This window comes from Gopherus evgoodei, chromosome 3, assembly GCF_007399415.2.
Source record: "Gopherus evgoodei ecotype Sinaloan lineage chromosome 3, rGopEvg1_v1.p, whole genome shotgun sequence".
NCBI lineage: Eukaryota > Metazoa > Chordata > Testudines > Testudinidae > Gopherus > Gopherus evgoodei.
Genome location: NC_044324.1, coordinates 5,399,009 through 5,418,988, shown reverse-complemented (window position 1 = coordinate 5,418,988; position 19,980 = coordinate 5,399,009). Strand labels below are relative to the sequence as shown.

Genomic DNA, 19,980 nt, shown 5'->3' with positions numbered 1-19,980 from the left:
GTGTTGGTTTTCATAACCATTCACCCCCAGGACGAGTGGCACTGGTGGTGATACTGGGAAACTGGAGTGTCTAAGGAAATTGCTTGTGTGACTTGTGGTTAGCCAGTGGGGTGAAACCAAAGTCATTTTTGTCTGGCTGGTTTGGTTTGCCTTAGAGGTGGAAAAACCCCAGCCTAGGGCTGTGACTGCCCTGCTCTGAGCGATTGGTCCTGAATTGGCACTCTCAGCTGGGTCCTGCCAGAACCACATCGTCACAGTCCCGTCACCCTGGTGTCTGATTAACAGCACCTGACTCAGGATCCCAGGCTTCAATCCCCCTCTCCGCCATAAGCCTCTCGAGTGACCCTTGGGCTGTATGATGGGGATATTTCTGGGAGCTCCTCAGGGACAGGCTGGCTCTCCCCAGGGGTCTGAGCAGCGCCTGGCACAGCAGGGCCCCGAGCTCGGGTGCTGGCGCAACCCTAACACACACAACGGCAACAGGAGGCAGAACCGGTCCAACTTGCTCCAATATTTAATGTTATTTGCACAGATCTCCACCTGAGAGCAGGGAGCCAGCCTGGAGCGAAGACCCCCGCCCCGGCACGGCAATTGGAAGGGCTCTCACCAGCCTGGCACAACCCTGGCCTCAGGCTGCCTGGGTTTGCCGAGAGACTGACAGGGATCAGAGCGGAAGGAGAAAGGTCCGTGCCCCCGGCCGGGCGGGATCGCGCTTTGCCATGGGGCCTCGAGCGCCAGGTTCTCAGCTGCTGGCACAGCGGCTTCCCAGCCATCCCCACCCCGTGGCACGGCAGGCGTCCTAGTGCCTCAGTGGACCAGGACCTCCATCTTGTGGCTGCCTCTCTTTTTGCAGACAGGCGCCGCCCTGTTCTTCTCGGCCATCTCCACGATCCGGATGGCAACGCTGCCCTTGCCGAACTGTGTGGAGAACCTGCACGGACCCCGGGGTGCTCTGAGATCAGCCCCAGTCCCTGGCGCGGCCCCACCCCTCCCTTCCCCCCAGGGATGCCCAACACGCCACCCCCTGCTGGGGAAAAAGCTGGAGGTGCAAGCGGTGCTGGGCTGCCACGGCGGCCACTCAGAGCCCAGCCTGCCCAGGCCATTGCTAAATGCTAGCATGGTGGCCAGGACCCTGCTTGGGGGGATTCGAACCCACGCCCCCGTCGCGCTAGAAGCATGAGCCTCCAATCCACTGGAGCTAGAGGATTGGGTCCCTCAGCCAGCAGCGGTAATAGCCTCTTATCCCCTTCCAGGCAAGCCACCAGAGGGCGACAGATACCATCACACGCCCAGGTGACAATCATGGCCATCAGCCCAATCAGAAGCCTCCTCTTCCCCCCACGCCCACCTCAGGCTCCGCCCACCCACCCTTCTGGCCAATCCCTGCCCTTACTCATCAGCCACTTGGAGGTTGAGTGTCTTGGTGGTGGTCTCCAGCAGCGTCTGGTGGAGCTTGGTGACGAGCTCGATCAGGTGGTCGCTGACGAGGAGGAAGTCGCCCTTGGTTCCCACTGTGGAGGTCTAAGGGTGGGGGGAGCAAACACAGGGACAGCCCCCCCACACTTTAGCTCGCTGCAGGGGGAGGCGGGTGGTCTCCGGCCACCTCCCCGAGCCGGCAGGACGTGCTGCTCCCGGCGCGGCACTGCAGCGAGGCCGCGACGGTGGCCCTGACTGACACCCCGGCACTGGCGCGGAAGGATGATGAGTGACGCCCCCTGTCCGCCCGCGAGCTGTGGGAAGGGGGGTCACGCACAGCCTCCCCCCACTGGAAAATCCTTTCCCAAGAGCCCGTGGGGGAAGCTGGTTACGCTTTGAAAGGGTCCCGGGCAGCCATGGGCGCTGGCCCTTCGCCCACAGCCCCCCTTGTGCCCCGGCCCTTCGCCCACAGCCCCCTTGTGCCCCATCTCCCCCCCGCCCCCCCAGGCCGTACCTCATTGAGATGCAAGACGAAGAAGCCGTCAGAGAAGCGGGTGACCGAGACGCTCCGGATGTCGCTCAGGCTGACCACGGTTTTGGGCTGGGCGGCCTTGGGGTCGGCCAGGATGATGTGATTCTTGGTGAGCAGGAAGAGCCGGGGAACCGTCTGCAGAGGAGTCGGCAGGAGGGTGAGGGCGGGCGGGGGCTGCCAGACACGTGGGGGCGGGGCGGGCCGATACCCCCCTAACCTGCACCTCGGTAAACCCCAAAAGGCCCAAGACACCAAGTCCCAGGAGAGGCAGCAGCACAGGGCGAGCTCCAGGCGCTTGGCTCAGGTGCGTGGCACGACCCGTCGGGGCCCAATCCCGAGCAGCACGGCCTAGCGGGGAGCACCCGGGATGGGCACATAGGAGGCCTGGGCTCTGTTCCCAGCTTTGGCCAGGGAGGGGGGGGCTGGGGTAACCTCGGGCAAGTCACTGCCCCGCTCAGAGCCTCAGTTTCCCCCTTATAAAAGAGAGACGACAAGACTAACCTGGGGGGCGCTTGGAGATCTCTGGGTGAAATGCGCTAGCTAAGGGCGAGGATTTATTACCCCCATGCCCGGAGAGGGGGCCAGGGAGCCAGGCCTGGGCACAACCGGGTGACCCACAAATCGGGTTGGGGGGCAACAGAGAACCGTGCCGGGGAGACCTTGCTGCAGCCGGCCAGCGGAGCAGACAGCAGGAAGCCAGGGGCTTGGGGCAGGCTCGCAGCAGAGACCTGGGGAGGCTGGTTTCCCCCACGGAGGTTCTGTGCACGGGCCCTTCAGCCCGGAAAGGGGAGGGGAGGGGTCGCCCCACCTTGCCATTGGCCCGGTTGACTTTTTGCACGGTGTCGGCCAGGACCAGCTTGCCCTCGGCCGCTGTGTGGAGTGCCCGGTACTTGGGGTTCTTCTGGAGACCCAGGTACTCGCCCTGGAACGACTGCTGGAGGCTGGAAGAGACCAAGCGGGACCCATGAGACGCCCGGCTGCCCTCCCACCCCTGGCTTTAAATCACAAGCTGGAGTCCTGCTGCTCCCCCCCGGAGGGCCGAATCCCCCCACTGGAGGACCGAGCCCCCCACTGGAGGACGGAGCCCCGCCCCGCCCCATGCTAACCTCTTGGCATACAGGGTCTTCTTGTCTTTGAAGAGCTCGCTGGCACACAGCTTGTCCTGCAGGAGAGCTTTCCTCTGCGGAGTCAGCCGGTCCCGGTATTTCTTACACTGCAGAGAGGAGGAGAAAGCGGGTCAGGGCCAGAACCCGGATCCCGCCTGCAGAGAAGGCAAAGGGGGGGACCACCCACCAGGACCCTACGGGAGGTGACTAAGGGAGACAGCTGCAGGGAACCACAGCAGGCCGATCCCCGGCCAGGAGCAGAGAGAGGCCGACGGGCCGTTGTTATTTATTATGCGAGCGCCAAGAAAACCCAGAGGGAGGTGGGGAGGGCGTGGAACTACAGAGGTCGCTTCGTCTGCCACTAAAATGCAGCCACCTCTGGAATTGGGACACGGCAGCTGATGGACAGCCACGCAGCCAGCGCCGGAGCGGGAGGGGGAAGTTGCTGAAGGGGGACTGGTCACCCAGCCCTGCAATGCAGCCATCTCTGGGGTGGGGCACTTTAGCTGTCGGTACCAGCTACAGAGCAACACTGCACAGGAGTCACTTCCCCGGCATTGAAATGCAGCCACCTCTGGGGCGAACATGGCAGCTGATGAACAGCTGCCTAATCCTTAGGAGGGGAAGGTAAGAAAAGTGCAAGGAGGGAGCTGAGGGAGGCAGGATTCGGAAGCTGGGGGAATGTGGGGTTCCCCCCCTCCCCACGGTGACAGCCACAGGATAAGCAGCCAGGACCGGGCTTCGGCCTCTCCTCCAACAGACCTTCCAGGCGTAGAATATTTTCTTCAGTTCCTCGTTGGTGTTTGCCAGGAACTTGTAGGGGGCGGCGGGCCAGCTGCGATCCGTCACTACCAGGGGGGGAAGGTTGCTCCGCAGCCCCAGGAAAAATTTCTGCAGCTTTGGGTGACAGGGAGGAGAAAACACAAGGGGTGAAAATGCACAACGTTCTAGACTGAAAATGATGAGGTTCTAGAGCGGGACTGCTTTCCAGTGGGTTCGATTCCAACGCGGGGGCCCCAGAGGGCAAGTGCCAGCTCCGGATGTTGGAAAATGGTTCTGGACTCTTACAAAACCCAGCTGGGAAAGGCCCCGGGTCCCATTCCCACCCCCACCCCCTGAGCCAGCCAGTCCCCATCCTAGGGCCAGAGTGGGGGCTGGCGCCCCGTGGAGGGGAAAGGCCCCTGCCCCATTCCCTGCCCTCCAAGCCAGCCAGTCTCTGCCCTGGGGCCGGACAGGAGCCAGCGCCCCCCAGAGGGGAAAGGCCCCAAGCCCCATTCCCACTCCTCGACACCCCTGAGCCAGCCAGTCCCAGCCCTGAGGCCGGACTGGAGCTAGCACCCCCCAGAGGGAAAAGGCCCAGTGTCCCATTTCCAACCCCCCCGAGCCAGCCAGTCCCTGCCCTGGGGCCGGATGGGAGCCAGCGCTCCCCAGAGGAGACAAGCTCTTGCCCCATTCCCCAGCCCCCACACCCCGAGCCAGCCAGTCCCTGCCCTGGGGCCGGACAGGAGCCTGTGCCCCCCAGAGGGGACAAGCCCTTGCCCCATTCCCCAGCCCGCACACCCCGAGCCAGCCAGTCCCCCACCCTGGGGCCGGTCAGGAGCCAGTACCCCCCAGAGGGGACAAGCCCTTGCCCCATTCCCCAGCCCCCGCACCTCGAGCCAGCCAGTCCCTGCCCTGGGGCCGGACGGGAGCCAGAGCCCCCTTGAGGGAACAGGCCCCATGTCCCATTCCCACCCCTAGACCCCGAGCCAGCCAGTCCCCCACCCTGGGGCCGGATAGGAGCCAGAGCCCCCTTGAGGGAACAGGCCCCATGTCCCATTCCCAACCTCTAGACCCTGAGCCAGCCAGTCCCTGCCCTGGGGCCGGACAGGAGCCAGCGTCCCCCAGAGGGAACAGGCCCCATGTCCCATTCCCACCCCCCAGACCTCGAGCCAGCCAGTCCCTGCCCTGGGGCTGGACGGGAGCCAGCGCCCCCAGAGGGAACAGGCCCCATGTCCCATTCCCACCCCTAGACCCCGAGTCAGCCAGTCCCTGCCCTGGGGCCGGACAGGAGCCAGCGCCCCCCAGAGGGAACAGGCCCCATGTCCCATTCCCACCCCCTAGACCCCGAGTCAGCCAGTCCCTGCCCTGGGGCCGGACAGGAGCCAGCGTCCCCCAGAGGGGACAGGGCCCAGGCCCCATGTCCCAGTCCTTTAAGCGGTTCAGCGCCCGCCTTCGGAGGTTTCCAGCCCGTTGTCCTTCCCTCAGCACTGGGCGGGTCCCGACTCACCAGTCTCCTGTAGATGAAATTGGCCAAGGTGGCAGACGCCCCGGAGCGGAAATATTTCTTGTATTCCTTCCGCGTCTGCAAAGGGAGACGCCCCGTGAGCAGCCCCGGGGTGAGCCGGGGATGGAGGGAACCTGCCTCTCTCCTGGCTAACCCTACTCGCTTTTCTCCCCGGCTGCCCCAGACCATCCCCAGAGAGCCCCCGGCCCAGCCGTGGCCGGGCTGCGGAGTGGGGCAGGGAGCGGAGAAGACAAGCTGCCCCTAACCCCACAGGGGGCCAGGGCGGAAAGACAGGACAGTCCCGGGACAGCGCGAGAGAGGCAGGGGCAGAGCGGGAAAGTGGCTGGCGTTGGGCCCGGTATCAAGTCGAGGGCCAGGCACGCGTTAAATTGGGCACTGGGTGCCCAACGGCTCGCTGGCCGCGCCCCGGGCGGGGAGGTGGCCGTGGCCAAAGGCTGACCGGCAGCCACGGCTCAGAGGTCCCCCCGGGGCGCCGGGCCGGCGCCTGGGCTGCTGTTACCTTGTACCCTTTCCAGTAGGCAGCAATGGTGGCCGCGGCCTGGCTGCAGCGTTTCTGGTGTTTCAGCTCCCGCAGGAGCCTGCGAGACTGCGGAGAGGGGAGGGCGAGAGATCAGAGCCCCGCGGAGCCCTGAGGAGGAGGAGGAGGAGGGACAGACGGACGCAGAGACAGAGCGAGAGACTCCAGCGAGCCCGGCCCGGGAGGAGCGACTCGGGCGGGGCACAAGCCAGGGTCCTGTAGGGTGCGGTGTGCTCCGGCGAGGCGGTATCCTCCACCCCTTTTTGGGCCCACGCCCCACACCCCGGCCCAGCCAGCAGCGCCGAGCACCCACGGCCCACTCGGCCCACCTAGCCGCCTCGCCAAGATCCCGGCGAACGTTTCCACCATGCAGAGCCAAATATCGGTGCCTCCCGCACGCTGGCTAAACGCCCGCTGCCCACCGGCTCATCCCCCACGAGCGTCTGCAGGCCCCCCGTGGGCTGGCGGCCCGGAGAGACGCTGGCTGGGGGGGGGGGGCTCTCCGGGAGGTGCTGCCCCCTCACCTTCCATCCCCGGACCCAGGCCTGGATCAGCAGCGCCGACCTCTTCATCTGTTCGAACCGCTTCCTGTGCTGCAAAGGGGAGAGTCCGGGTGTGCAACGGGCGATGGCGGGCGGGCGACTCGTGTGGCGCTGACTAGGCTGAGATGCCAGCGAGGGCCGGGCACGGCTCCCCACAGCTGGGCTCTGGGGGCCCTGAAGACCTTTCCCCTGGGGCCCGTCCTGGTGGGTTTGCACCCTCCTCCCCAGTGCCAGCCCAGAGCCGCCCTGCATCCGAATGGAGGGTTCACGGGGCAGGACGGTCTAAGGTGGGGATCCCGGACGCCTGGGTCCTATTCTCGGCTCAGCTGCAGACTTTGGGCAAGGGGACGACCCTGCGTCCCTTGTCCGCGTAGGCCAACGCCGTGGGGCAGGGCCTGGCTTGCGTCCCTCCCTCCGTGTCCGGGCGCAAGGGGGCCCTGATCCTGGCTGGGTAATACACCGAAGGAATTCCCTGCGGTTTCACTCGGGAAGTCGCCTTAGCCTGAGCAAGGGAGGGGCCCCGATCCGGAGGAGGGCCCCCCTACCCCAGGGCTGAGGGGAAGCGGGAGGAGACGGGGGTGGGAGTTACCGCCTGTCCCCGGAACCAGGCCGAGATGACGATCTGGCTCTTGCGCATCTGCTGGTAGTGGGTGCGGCACCTCCAGCCGCGGTAGGTGGCCTGGATCAGCGACGCCAGATCAGCCATCCGCAGCCGGCGCCTGTCCTCCAGGTCGAAGAGCTGGAGGGTGCCGGGTGGGGGGGACAAGACACACCAGGAGAGTCAGAGCCAGGACGGCCCCCCAGAGCATGTTAACCCTTCAGGCGCCGCCTGCGGCAGGAGCACGCGGACGCCCCCACTATGGAAGGGGTCGGCAGGGACCTTTCCCTGGCATCCGGTGTGAGCGGGGCTGGAACTCGGGGTACCCCCCCTCCAGCCCTGGACGCCCCATGGCCCAGCCCCCAGGCCAGTTGCCCGCAGCACCCTCTCTCTCGGGACGCTGGCTGGAAGGGCCAGGGATGCCCAGCGGGGCTGGACTTGGCATTGGCTGCTGGACACGCCCCAGATTGGGGTGCAGCTGCCCCCAAAGCAGAGGGGGGCTCTAGCTAGATGGAGGCATGGGGGACACAGTACCTCCCACCTAGTGCCCCCCAGTAGGGGGAACGTCCCCAGCTCGGGCTGTTCCACTGCTCCCCCCTCCCACCAGGGGTCTTCCTATGCACCCCCCCGCCCCCGTCTCGGATTAGCCCATTCCCAGCCCCCCAGGGACTCACGGTGCGTGGGGTGCGGATGAAGATCTTGCTGCGCCCGTACGCCAGCTCCGCTGGGGGGATGTGCAGGTCGGTCAGCAGGGCCTGGACGCCGTCCCTGCACCAGACACCGGGCTCAGGCTCTGCCCCCCCCCCCAGCAGGGAACTCCCAGGGGGAGGCGCTGGCTCCTGGGAAGCCCCCCCACTGCAGGGGCAGGCGGGCGGGGGCTCGGGCCAGGGCGGTGACCCACGAGAGGGGGCAGTGCCGTGGGGCTGAGCCGGTTGCTGCTACGCCCTCCCCCCAGGCACCGCCAGCGCCTCTGCTACCTCCAGCCCCCCAACACTCCCTGGGTGGGGCTGACACCTCCCTGCCCCAGTGCTCCCCTTCTCTACATCCCCCCACAGGAAACACATCCAGCTCCCCTCCCAGGCTGTCCCCCACCCAGCAGGGTGCTGCTCCCAGCCCCCGCAATCCCCCCCGTGCTCCTCACCCCCCCTACCTGGCATCCCCCTTCCACTTGGGCCAGGTCTGCTTGCAGAGCATCTTGTAGCGCTCTAGGCATGGCTCGTAGCCCTGCCGGTAGGCGTAGCCGGCCCGCCGCACCCGCACGTTCTCCAGGAGCCCCAGGTACCGGACCTGCATCTGCACCAGCCCGTCCGTGAAAACACCGGGCTCTTTGTTGTCATTGGGTTTGATGCACCTGGGCCAGAGAGGGGAGGAGGTTAGAGACAGCTCTGCTGTGTGTCATAGCCCCTGCACTGCTCACAGCCCAGGGGGATTCTCCCCTTGCTCCACTGTGTGTCAAAGCCTCTACACTGCACACAGCCAGGGAGATTCTCCTAAAGTGCATAGGTTTGAGAGCAGCTGGCACTGAGCTCTAGTCTTGTTCCCACCCTCTCCTGTGGGAGCCCCCATCCCCAGACCACCTGATGTAGTTGGGGTTCTTGGAGTACAGGTTCTTCATGAGCGTGGCAATGGAGGCCTTGAACTGGGAGCCCGCAGTGGGGGGGCGCCGGAGGGAGGCTTTCTGGGGGTCCCCCTCAGGGAAGAGGGAACGCAGCAGTTCGTGCCGAGCTTTCCACATGGCCTGCGAAAGGTCGCGGAACAGCAGGTCATTGTTCTTCTCCACGAACCCCGTCACGTTGTAGGTCACCTGCAGGGGGACAGACCCACAGCGTCACTGACTAGGGTGGACGGGACCCTGAGGCAGAAAGTCCTGGCTCCCAGCCCACTCGAGGCTTCCCTGTTCTAATCCTTAGACCCCACTCTCCTCCCAGAGCCAGGGACAGAACCCAGGAGTCCTGGCTCCCAGCCCTCTGCTCTAACCCCTAGACCCCACTTCCCTTCCAGAGCCAGGGACAGAACCTAGGAGTCCTGGCTCCCAGCCCCCTGTTCTAACTGCTAGACCCCACTCCCCTCCCAGAGCCAGGGAGAGAACCCAGGAGTCCTGGCTCCCAGCCCCCTACTCTAACTACTAGACCTCACTCCCCTACCAGAGCCAGGGACAGAACCCAGGAGTCCTGGCTCCCAGCCTCCTGCTCTAACCCCTAGACCCCACTCTCTTCCCAGAGACAGGGACAGAACACAGCAGTCCTGGCTCCCAGCCCCCTGCTCTAACCCCTAGACCCCACTTCCCTCCCAGAGCCAGGTGCTCCCTTGTTCAACCACTGGAGCCTACAAAGGCCACCCCACATGGGGCAATCTGGGCCCCCCAAGCCTGAGCAGTGCATGCTGGGAGCTCGGAGGGAGGACGGGGCCCCCCGCTCACCTTGCCGGCGTAGTGGTGGACACGGAAGCAGGAGCTGGCCAGGCTGGTGTCCATGACGTGCCGGGCGTTCTGCGTGGCTCTGCTCTCGTAGTGCTTGTGGCTGGCACACACCTGGTTCAGCTTGGCCAGGAAGGTCTCCTCGGTCACCACCCCGGGGCGCAGGCATTCCTCGTCCAGCATGGCCAGGATCCCGGCCTTGCTCTGCGCAGAGCCGGCGGGTCACGGACCTGGGGCCACTTGGGGCCACAGCGCCCCCCACTCCCAACCTGCAGCCCCTGCTACCCAGCCCTGGGCTCCCCCCCACCAGCTCTGCCGGTGCCCCTCACTCCCGACCCACAGCCCCTGCTAGCCCAGCCCTGGGCTCCCCCCCCGCCAGCTCTGCCGGTGCCCCTCACTCCCGACCCGCAGCCCCTGCTAGCCCAGCCCTGGGCTCCCCACCTCCAGCTCTGCTGGTGCCCCTCACTCCCGACCCACAGCTCCTGCTAGCCCAGCCCTGGGCTCCCCCCCGCCAGCTCTGCCGGTGCCCCTCACTCCCGACTCGCAGCCCCTGCTAGCCCAGCCCTGGGCTCCCCCCCGCCAGCTCTGCCGGTGCCCCTCACTCCCGACCCACAGTCCCTGGTAGCCCAGCCCTGGGCTCCCCCCAGCCAGCTCTGCCGGTGCCCCTCACTCCCGACCCACAGTCCCTGGTAGCCCAGCCCTGGGCTCCCCCCCGCCAGCTCTGCCGGTGCCCCGCACTCCCGACCCACAGCCCCTGCTAGCCCAGCCCTGGGCTCCTCACCCCCAGCTCTGCCGGTGCCCCTCACTCCCGTCCCGCAGCCCCTGCTAGCCCAGCCCTGGGCTCCTCACCCCCAGCTCTGCCGGTGCCCCTCACTCCCGACCCACAGTCCCTGCTAGCCCAGCCCTGGGCTTCCCACCCCCAGCTCTGCTGGTGCGACTCACTCCCGACCCGCAGCCCCTGCTAGCCCAGCCCTGGGCTTCCCACCCCCAGCTCTGCTGGTGCCCCTCACTCCCGACCCACAGCCTCTGCTAACCCAGCCCTGGGCTCCCCACTCCAGCTCTGCCAGTGCCCCGCACTCCCGACCCGCAGCCCCTGCTATTTCTTTCCTGTACAGAAAAGGCCAATTGTGCAGACCAGCCCCTGGTCCAGGTGGCCTCTGTGTGTGGGGCAGGTGCCAGCGGTGCAGGCAAGGGCTGAGGAAGCGAAATGCCCCCTTGGCAGGGACTGGGCCTGGCAGCCCCTTGAGCCCTGTTTAGGGCCAGCAAGCGGTGCCTCTGGTTTGTCCTGGCTCCTCTGCCCAGGGGTGGGGAGCCCTCACCCGCAGGCCCCAACATCACCCCTCACCCGTAGGCCCCATCATCACCCCTCACCCGTAGGCCCCATCATCACCAGCCATCGCTCAACCAGCCACTCACGTCCTCAATCAAGCTGCAGATGATGCTGTTGTCAAAAAAGTCCACCGGTGTCCACTGGATGCCCTGGGGAAGAGAGCGGCCGTCGGAGCCTGACCTGCCTGGCAGCGGCACCAGCTGGGAACACCCGGAAAGGCCTGTCCAGCGGACGGGGACGGCCTGGGCTGCCCGCAGGATTTCAGTGGCATTTGGGGCCTGAACCCCCTACTTCCAGCCCAGCTCGATTTGGGCTGGGGTGCATGGGTGGGGGCCTGGGATCCTCACACCGGCGGCGGGGGCGTGGGAGGGAGCTGCAGTCCGAGCCCCCATCCCAGTCTGGAGAAAGTCGCCGGGTTCACTGGTCCGGTGGCACTTTTAAACACATGGCGCCCGGCCCTGCGCTAAGCTTAGCGTCTCCACAAACCCGCTGCCGGGAGAGCTGGCGAGGGGCAGAGACGAGACGCTCGCGCGAGATTTTTAAACGCCCAGCAGCCGGATTTGACGCCGGGAGCAGGAAGCAGGACAGGGCTGGTTCGAAGGGATCCCACGGGGTGGCCCTGGGCCAGGAACCGAGCCGAACAAAGCAGCCACGGCGGCGTCTGTCTGACCCATTGCTCCGGCTCCATGCCCACACTGAGCCACGCGGTCCCCACACACCCCATTGGCCACAGTTCTCACTAGGGGATTCCAGCCCCGCCCCCGGCTTCGGGGGGGAACAGGACGTCCGGAGCCCCCGGCCTCCGTGCATGTTTATTTCCAGCCTTCCTGTTATGGGGCCGCCAAATCCGCCCGCGCGTGCCAGGGACCTGGCTGCCGGCAGCTGCTGGGTGGGGTCGCTGGAGCAGCTTGTGGACTCCCGGCCAGGGGGGGGAGGGAGGAACGTCGTTCTCAACCCCCCCTTCCCGACAGCTGAGACTGTTTAGTGCCCTGGCTAAAGGCCTGCCACTTCAGTGCCAAAGGTTGCCCGCCGGCCGCCCTCGGCGTGCGGTTTGCTGGGGTGCCACCGGAGCGCCACGCTGGGCAGGGGGGTGCCCGTATCGGCAGGGGAATGACAGGCAATGGGGCCTGCATGGCGGCTTCCCGGAGCCCCCTGAGGCCCAGGGCTCCTGTTACCTCCCGCACGTATTCCTCCTGCTCCTCCTTCAGCGTCATCAGGATGAAGATTTGCTGCAGCTTCTCGTTGCAGTAGTTGATGACGAACTGTTCGAAGCTGTTGTCCTGGGCAGGAAGGAGAAGGCAGCAGGGCCTGTGGGATGAGGATTCGGGGCCATGTTCCCCCCTTCTCCCCACAACCTGGGGCTACTGATCGAGGCAGGAGGGTGCCGTGCCCAGGAAGCCGGGAGTATGGCAAGTTTACCACCCCTCCCTCCAGCTCTGCAATGCCCCTCACTCCTGACCCACAGCTCCCCTCAGCCTTCTGCTAGCCCAGCCCTGGGCTTTCCCCCCAGCTCTGCCGGTGCCCCTCACTCCCGACCCGCAGCCCCTGCTAGCCCAGCCCTGGGCTCCCCACCCCCAGCTCTTCCGGTGCCCCTCACTCCCGACCCGCAGCCCCTGCTAACCCAGCCCTGGGCTCCCCCCACCAGCTCTGCCGGTGACCCTCACTCCCGACCCGCAGCCCCTGCTAGCCCAGCCCTGGGCTCCCCACCCCCAGCCCTGCCAGTGCCCCTCACTCCCGACCCGCAGCCCCTGCTAGCCCAGCCCTGGGCTCCCCACCCCCAGCTCTTCCGGTGCCCCTCACTCCCGACCCACAGCCCCTGCTAGCCCAGCCCTGGGCTCCCCACCCCCAGCTCTGCCGGTGCCCCTCACTCCCGACCCGCAGCCCCTGCTAGCCCTGCTCTAGGCTCCCCAGTTGCCCGCTGCCCCGCGTGGGGGGAACTGACCAGCCTGCCATACCCAGCACCAACCTGGAAAATCTCAAAGCCGTAAATGTCCAGAACTCCCATCACCTTCCTCCGCTCGCTCGTGTCCACCTGGGCAAACAGGGGGGGTTGTTAGCCCCATACTCGCTGCGTCCTGAGGGCCCAGCCTGGGCTCCACAGAGGGGGCAGGGATCAGGGGGTGGGGATGGGGGCGGGCTGCCGTTGGATGGTTCGGCACAAGAGCTCCAGCAAAGCCGGCGAGGGGGTGGGGAGGAAGCCAGTGGATGGGGGGACGGGGAGGTGGAGGGGGGGCACTGGGAGATGAGAGCAGGGAAGCCGACAGCCGCTGTCCACCTCCCCGTAGCTGGGCTACACACAGCGGTTCCTGCACCTTGGCCGGGGGTTCGAGCCCACCCGGGGCCGGTGTCCCAGCACACCCACCTTGATGCTCGCGTTGATGCGATTCACCAGCCAGTTGAAGAGCCGGTTGTAGATGTTCTTCGCCAGGGCGTCCCGCCCGTAGCAGCCCTAGGAGTGGAGGCAAAGGGGCTGGAGGCTGGCGGCTGCACAGGGGCGGCTCAGAGGGACCCCGGGGCCAGCCCCACTTAGGGGGAGAACCTGCTCCTGAGCTGGTGATTTCAGCCCCAAGCTGGGGTGGCTCAGACAAGAGACCTCCCCCGGCCTCATGTCTCAGCGCCAGCCCAGGCCAGGCCCTGCCGGGCACCAGGGAGCTCCCGCGGCCGTGGGACCGACTCAGAAAAGCCCCGAGCCTGGGACAGCCCTGGCAAGAGGGGGCCGGACGCTGGGGGGCGAACGCGGCTCAGCCCCACCACTAATGGGTGGGACCCGGGGGACGCTGGGAGGAGACCCAAGGGTGCAGGGTTCGGGGGGGCTGACGGAGCTGTCTGCACACACCAGGCGCTGCAAAGGGAACGGCTCTGGCTCTGGGCCTCCCACCCCGCCCCCCCACTCACCTGGGCCACGCTCAGACCCGTCACCACCTTCTCCCTCTTGGCCTCCACGGTGCGGGAGCACAGGGCCTTCTCCAGGACGCTCTCTGGCAGGCCGATCAGCTCGCAGATCTCCCGCACGGCTGCATGGGGAGAGGCTGGGTTAGCTCCCCGGGGAACAGGATTGCTGTGGGAGAGGGGCAGGAGGCGAGACCGCCACGAGACCAGGGCAGGGGTGGGTCAAACCCAGGAGAGGGGCCTCGGGAGGGGAGATGGGGGAGCTGCGCCTGGGCTGAGGGCAGGGGTGCCAGCCCACCACAGGTCCCCGCCTGACCTCGTGTGTCTTGGATGCTGCAGGACTCCATCCCGCTGGCCTCGAACTGGCTGCCCAGCTCCACGTTCCCCAGTTTGAGCACCACGGCAGCCACCTCCAGCAGCGCCTGTACCTCGGCTGGTGAGAAGCCGATGACCATCATGGCGTCCTGCCAGGGAGACAGACAAGGGCAGAGTTTGGAGATCTGAGTTTGGGGGCTGTGACGAAGTGGGAACGTTCTCAACATTGTCTCTGAATACGGTGTGTGCCTCAGTTTCCCCTCTGTGCTACTCAATATCTAGGTGGTGTAGGATAAGGTGCGTCAGGGCAGGGGTGACGGCCAACGGGCTGCAGAGAACGGCCGACACTCCGGCAAGGGTGGTAACTGATGGGTCCCCGTCGCTGCAAGGATCAGCCAGACGTGCTGGAGAACAGAGACCAGGTGCCCTGCTGGCCCGGGAAAGAGACAAAGCCGGGGGGGGGAGGGCCCTGGGCTCTGGCCCCCCCAATGCACTTTGCTGAGTGTCCCTGGTGGGTGCTAACCAGCCCTGTCCTACGCTGGGTTCCTGGCAACTAACAACCCGCCTGTCACCCGCTGCCTGGGGGGTCCTTGCCGGCCGTGGGGGGGTGCAGGGCTCTTGGGGGCGTGTCAGGCTCCCCCAGAGGACCTCACGACGTGACCGAGTCAGAGCCACGAGGCGCCAAAGCCGAGCCAGTTCCCCGCCCGGGGGGAGTGAGCCCGAGGGGACACCCCGTCCCAGAGTCCTGGCTGGCTGCATCCGGAGTGGGTGCTGAACCCCGGGGCTGGGACCCCACGACCGGGGTGCAGTGTAGGGATTTCAGGGGCAGGGGCAGGGGGTCCCATTTTATACAGACAGACCGATTCACCCTCCCCCCAGCCTGGACCTGAACAGCTCGGAAGTTGGCCGCGTCGTCCACGCCCGGCAGGCTGGGGTCCTCGCGGCCAAGGTATCCGTAGCGTCTGCAGTCCCGCTCCAGCTTCAGCCCCCCTGCAAGAGGGGACAGGCTGCAGCTGAGCCAGGAGCAGGGTCCCGCCCGGGTCCCCCCACCCGGCCCTGCCCGGGCTGCAGCCGCTGCAATGGGCCCCAAACCCTGGCCCCGGCCCCCAGCCCAGTGGGGGCACAGCCCAAACCCTGGCCTGGCCCAAACCCCATCCCCAGCCCAGCCCGACGCAGCCCAAACCCCGTCCTCAGCCCAGGGGGGTCTCAGCTCAAACCCCGTCCTCAGCCCAGGGGGGGTCCCAGCCCAAACCCCGTCCCCAACCCAGGGGGGGTCCCAGCCCAAACCCCATTCCCAGCCCGGCCCGACGCAGCCCAAACCCCGTCCTCAGCCCAGGGGGGGTCCCAGCCCAAACCCCGTCCCCAGCCCAGCCCAACACAGCTCAAACCCTGTCCCCAGCCCAGGGGGGTCCCAGCTCAAACCTCGTCCCCAGCCCAGTGGGGTCATAGCCCAAACGCCGTCCCCAGCCCGGCCCAACACAGCTCAAACCCTGTCCCCAGCCCAGGGGGTCCCAGCCCAAACCCCGTCCCCAACGCAGGGGGGTCCCAGCTCAAACCTCGTCCCCAGCCCAGGGGGGTCCCAGCCCAAACCCCATGCCCAGTCCAGGGGGGTCCCAGCTCAAACCCCGTCCCCCAGCCTAGGGGGTCCCAGCCGTACTCAGGAGCTGGTCTGATCCCCCAGCCAGGAGCTGGTAGAAGATGTGGAAATTCCTCTCCTCTTTGACGTGTCTCACGACTCGGGATTTCTCCAGCAGGTCTGCAGAGGGGAGACCCGGGGGATCCCCGGCCCAGTGTTAGGGTCCCACACACCACCGCAGAGGGGATCAGTACCTGGGAGGCTGCGGGGGGTGGGGAGAACTGGTGTCCAGGGGTCGCCGGGGGGCAGACTCTGTGCTCCGAGGGGGGCACCAGGCGTGGGTACGTCAGGGCCTGGGTTAGTGCTGGAGGGGGCGGGAAGCTGGATGCTCGGGGAGGGATACTGGGCGGGGTCCAGCCCCTATTGTTGCATTGTGCCAGGCTGGGACGGATCCGTGGCCCTGCTCCCCACAGGAAGCTGAAGCTCCGGCTCAGGGGTGGAAGCAGCTGGGAGCCTCGGCCACGTGCCCCCGCGCCCTCAGGAAGGGCCCCTGGTCCCACTCTGGTGTTAACCCAGTCCCTGCCGGGTCCCAGTGCACGGTGCTGCCCCTGGCACGCGCTGGAGGGCACGGTGCCCGCACGCTCCTCTCCGCCCGGCCCCACACAGAGCCCCTGGCCCCGGCCCTGCCCCTGGCACACGCTGGAGGGCACGGTGCCCACACGCTCCTCTCCGCCCAGCCCCACACGGAGCCGCTGGCCCCGGCCCTGCCCCTGGCATGCACTGGAGGGCACGGTGCCCACACACTCCTCTCTGCCCAGCCCCACACAGAGCCCCTGGCCTCGGCCCTGCCCCTGGCACGCGCTGCAGGGCACTGTGCCCACACCCTCCTCTCCACCCGGCCCCACACAGAGCCCCTGGCCCCGGCCCTGCCCCTGGCACACGCTGGAGGGCACAGTGCCCACACCCTCCTCTCCGCCCGGCCCCACACAGAGCCGCTGGCCCCGGCCCTGTCCCTGGCACACGCTAGAGGGCACGGTGCCCGCACCCTCCTCTCCGCCCGGCCCCACACGGAGCCGCTGGCCCCGGCCCTGCCCCTGGCACACGCTGGAGGGCATGGTGCCCGCACGCTCCTCTCCACCTGGCCCTGCCCCTGGCACACGCTGGGGGGCACGGTGCCCGCACACTCCTCTCCGCCCAGCCCCACAGGGAGCCACTGGCCCCGGCCCTACTCCTGCCCACGGGGAAGGGGAGTTTGGGGCTCTTACAGTTGCTGATGACGCCGCCCAGGGGCTGCCCCTTGAAGTCAAACTCCACGTCCATGTACTTGCCCTGGGAGAGGCAGAGACAGACAGTCAGGGGGCAGGGCAGGACGGGGGTCACGAGGGTGGGGGCGGGGGATGTTAGGGGGATAGGAATTGTGAGGGCGGGGGAGAGGGATGGGAGTTGGGAGGGTGGGGGAGGGTGGCACTGGGGGAACGGGAATCACAGGGAGGGGGACGTTTGGGGAGATGGGAGTTGTAGGGGACGGGGAGGCTGGGGGGACAGGAGTCGCGGGGAGGAGGAGGGGAGTCAGGATAGTGGGGGACGGGGATGCTGAGGGGACAAGAGTCACAGGGGAGTGCCGGGGGGGTGCTGGAAGCAGAACCACTCACGAATCTGGAGGAGTTGTCGTTGCGGATGGTCTTGGCGTTACCGAAGGCTGCACCGAGAACGGGGCAGGGGAGGAGAGAATCATTATTTGTACGTTTCCTGGGACCCGCCCCCCTCGACTGCTGCAGGGCAGCCCCTCTGGGGTGGAGCAGGTGTGGGGGACGTGGCCACGGGCAGAGCGCGGGGGACTCCCCGCCATGGGGCATGGCTGGGGGTTGAGGCTGGTGTGAGGGGAGGGTCAGACGAGCTTGGGGGAGAGCCAGCCTGGGAACAGCTGGGAGCCCCGTGGCCTCTGACACCTCCCAGGCCGGGCCCTGGGGCACGAACCGGCCAGGCCCCAGCGGGGGAACTAGGGGCTCTTTTCAGGGCCGGGGGGCACTCACCTTCCAGCACCGGGTTGGACTGCAGCAGCTGCTCCTTCACCTGGTTCACCTCCTCACCTTTGCCACACACGGCGGCCACGTAGGACATCACCTGCTTGCTGGCCTCTGCGGGGACAAGCAACGACCCAGCCATTGGGGCCTGTCAGCCTCCTGGCTGCAGAGAACGGGGGGTGACTCTGCCAGAGACTCCCCCCATGCCCACCACCCCCCTGCATGCACCACCTCCAGCTGCCTGAAACCTGGGCCCTGCTCCCCGTGGGAATGACTCAGCTGACGACCCCACAGGGTTCGCACGCCATCCCTAGCCCCCCCCGCTCCCCAGGCTCTGCCAGGGGCGGGCGTCCTCTCCTCACCCGTCTTGCCCGCGCCGCTCTCGCCTGTGATCAGGATGCACTGGTCCTTGTCACGGTCCCGCAGCGAGCGATAGGCATCGTCAGCGATCGCGTAGCTATAAGGGGGTGACCAGGGTAGGGGTGGGGATGAAGAGAGAGGGGTTAGAAAGGGACAGATCCCACCCCCCGGCCCTGGCCAGGGCTCCCCACTCCCCAGCCCAAGAGCCTGGCAGGAGGCCCGGCCTCAGGGGTCTCGTCTGGGCTAGCAGGGGGCTGCAGGTCAGGAGTGAGGGGCACCATATCACAATGCTTTTTCCTACCCCCCCCCCACCAGCAAACGCTCCTGTGAGCTGAGTCAGGGACTCTGAGCACCCACACGTTTGACTCAATTATACATAAGCTCGTTATGGACTCGTCGTCCACCCCAGGACAGGACGGGCCAGGAACCCAACCTTCCCACCAGCTCTGGGGACCAGCTTGAGACTCTCAGACACCACGGCTTGTAGGGCTTTCAGTCCCTGCCACCCTGGGGCCGGATGGGAGCCGGTGCCCCCAGAGGGGACAGGCCCCTGCCCCCTTCCCTGCCCCCCTGAGCCAGCCAGTCCCCACCCTGGGGGCCAGATGGGAGCCAGCGCCCCCCAGAGGGGACAGGCCCCTGCCCCCTTCCCTGCCCCCTGAGCCAGCCAGTCCCCACCCTGGGGGCCAGATGGGAGCCAGCGCCCCCCAGAGGGGACAGGCCCCTGCCCCCTTCCCTGCCCCCCTGAGCCAGCCAGTCCCCACCCTGGGGGCCAGATGGGAGCCAGCGCCCCCCAGAGGGGACAGGCCCCTGCCCCCTTCCCTGCCCCCCTGAGCCAGCCAGTCCCCACCCTGGGGCCGGATGGGAGCCGGTGCCCCCAGAGGGGACAGGCCCCTGCCCCCTTCCCTGCCCCCCTGAGCCAGCCAGTCTCCACCCTGGGGGCCGGATGGGAGCCAGCGCCCCCCAGAGGGGACAGGCTCCTGCCCCCTTCCCTGCCCCCCTGAGCCAGCCAGTCCCCACCCTGGGGGCCAGATGGGAGCCAGTGCCCCCCAGAGGGGACAGGCCCCTGCCCCCTTCCCCGCCCCCTGAGCCAGCCAGTCCCCACCCTGGGGCCGGATGGGATGTGGCGCCCCCTAGAGAGGAAAGGCCCCTGCCCCCTTCCCTGCCCCCTGAGCCAGCCAGTCCCCACCCTGGGGCCAGATAGGAGCCAGCGCCCCCTAGAGAGGAAAGGCCCCGAGCCCCACTCCCTGACTCCCCAGTTTGTCCCCCCCGGGGGGGGGCTCGCTCAGGGATGGCCCCCGCCAACCTCCGCCCGGCCCACTCACATGTGTGGCTTGACGGCGAAGAAGTTGGAGTTGCGGTAATCCTCCACCGTCTGCGGGGAGTAGATGGGCAGGGGCTGGTACGGGTTCACCGAGATCACCACGTTCCCGATGTACGTCTGGGGAGGGAACGCGGAGGCCGTGAGCGCGCGGGGGAGAGCGCGACGCGGGAGGGGGGTATCACAAGAGCTCCATCTCCAGGGGCAAGGGGAGCCCCTGATCCGCCCCATTGCTCCCCCCTGCGCAGCCCCCGACACCTACGTAAATCTCCTGGTGCCGGAACCGCTCCTTGAGGTTCTGCAGCAGCGACTCCTCCGACAGGGGGTCCAGCAGGACCAGGTCCCCCACCCCGACGGTGTCCAGCAGGGACGGATTGGCTTCCATGGACCCGGCGGGCAGTGGGGAGGCAGCAGCTGTGGGGGAGAGCGGAGGGGAGAGGAGTGAGCGGAGGGGTCTTAGCCCTGCAAAGGGGGTGCAGTGCACCCCACGGATTGAGCAGGGGGACACGCCCTCACCCCCCACTGAAGAAACAGCCCCAGTTCACATCGTAGCTAGCAAGTGGCAGCCTCTGCCCCCATCTGACTTCATCTGGGAGAGCCCAGGGTCTGGGTGTGGTGGGTTAGAGCAGTGGGGGCTGGGAGCCAGGACTCCTGGGTTCTTCCCTTGGCTCTGGGACAGGAGTGGGGTCTAGTGGTTAGAGTAGTGGGGACTGGGAGCTAGGACTCCTGGGTTCTTCCCCTGGCTCTGGGACAG

General features: G+C 67.3%; 1 protein-coding gene across 2 annotated transcripts; it reads right to left on the bottom strand.

The window, feature by feature from the left end:
* Positions 1-532: 532 nt before the first annotated feature.
* On the bottom strand, positions 533-19,611 carry MYO1A (myosin IA). 2 transcript variants are annotated; one of them, XM_030554654.1, is made up of 28 exons: positions 19,489-19,611; positions 19,231-19,346; positions 17,911-18,005; positions 17,558-17,662; positions 17,177-17,223; positions 16,790-16,853; positions 15,606-15,704; positions 14,835-14,938; positions 13,950-14,097; positions 13,640-13,758; positions 13,107-13,193; positions 12,711-12,776; positions 11,920-12,024; positions 10,831-10,893; positions 9,418-9,618; positions 8,576-8,802; positions 8,149-8,349; positions 7,673-7,766; positions 6,990-7,139; positions 6,383-6,451; positions 5,841-5,927; positions 5,324-5,398; positions 3,817-3,951; positions 3,055-3,161; positions 2,757-2,889; positions 1,931-2,083; positions 1,394-1,521; positions 533-931 (listed from the first exon to the last, which is right to left on the bottom strand). In XM_030554654.1, exons 1-28 carry the CDS (start codon positions 19,609-19,611, stop codon positions 808-810), a joined length of 3,225 nt encoding a protein of 1,074 aa, XP_030410514.1. In that variant the 3' UTR covers positions 533-807. The 2 variants fall into 2 exon arrangements, with proteins under 2 accessions (XP_030410514.1, XP_030410515.1); XM_030554655.1 differs by lacking the exon at positions 5,841-5,927.
* Positions 19,612-19,980: the final 369 nt, after the last annotated feature.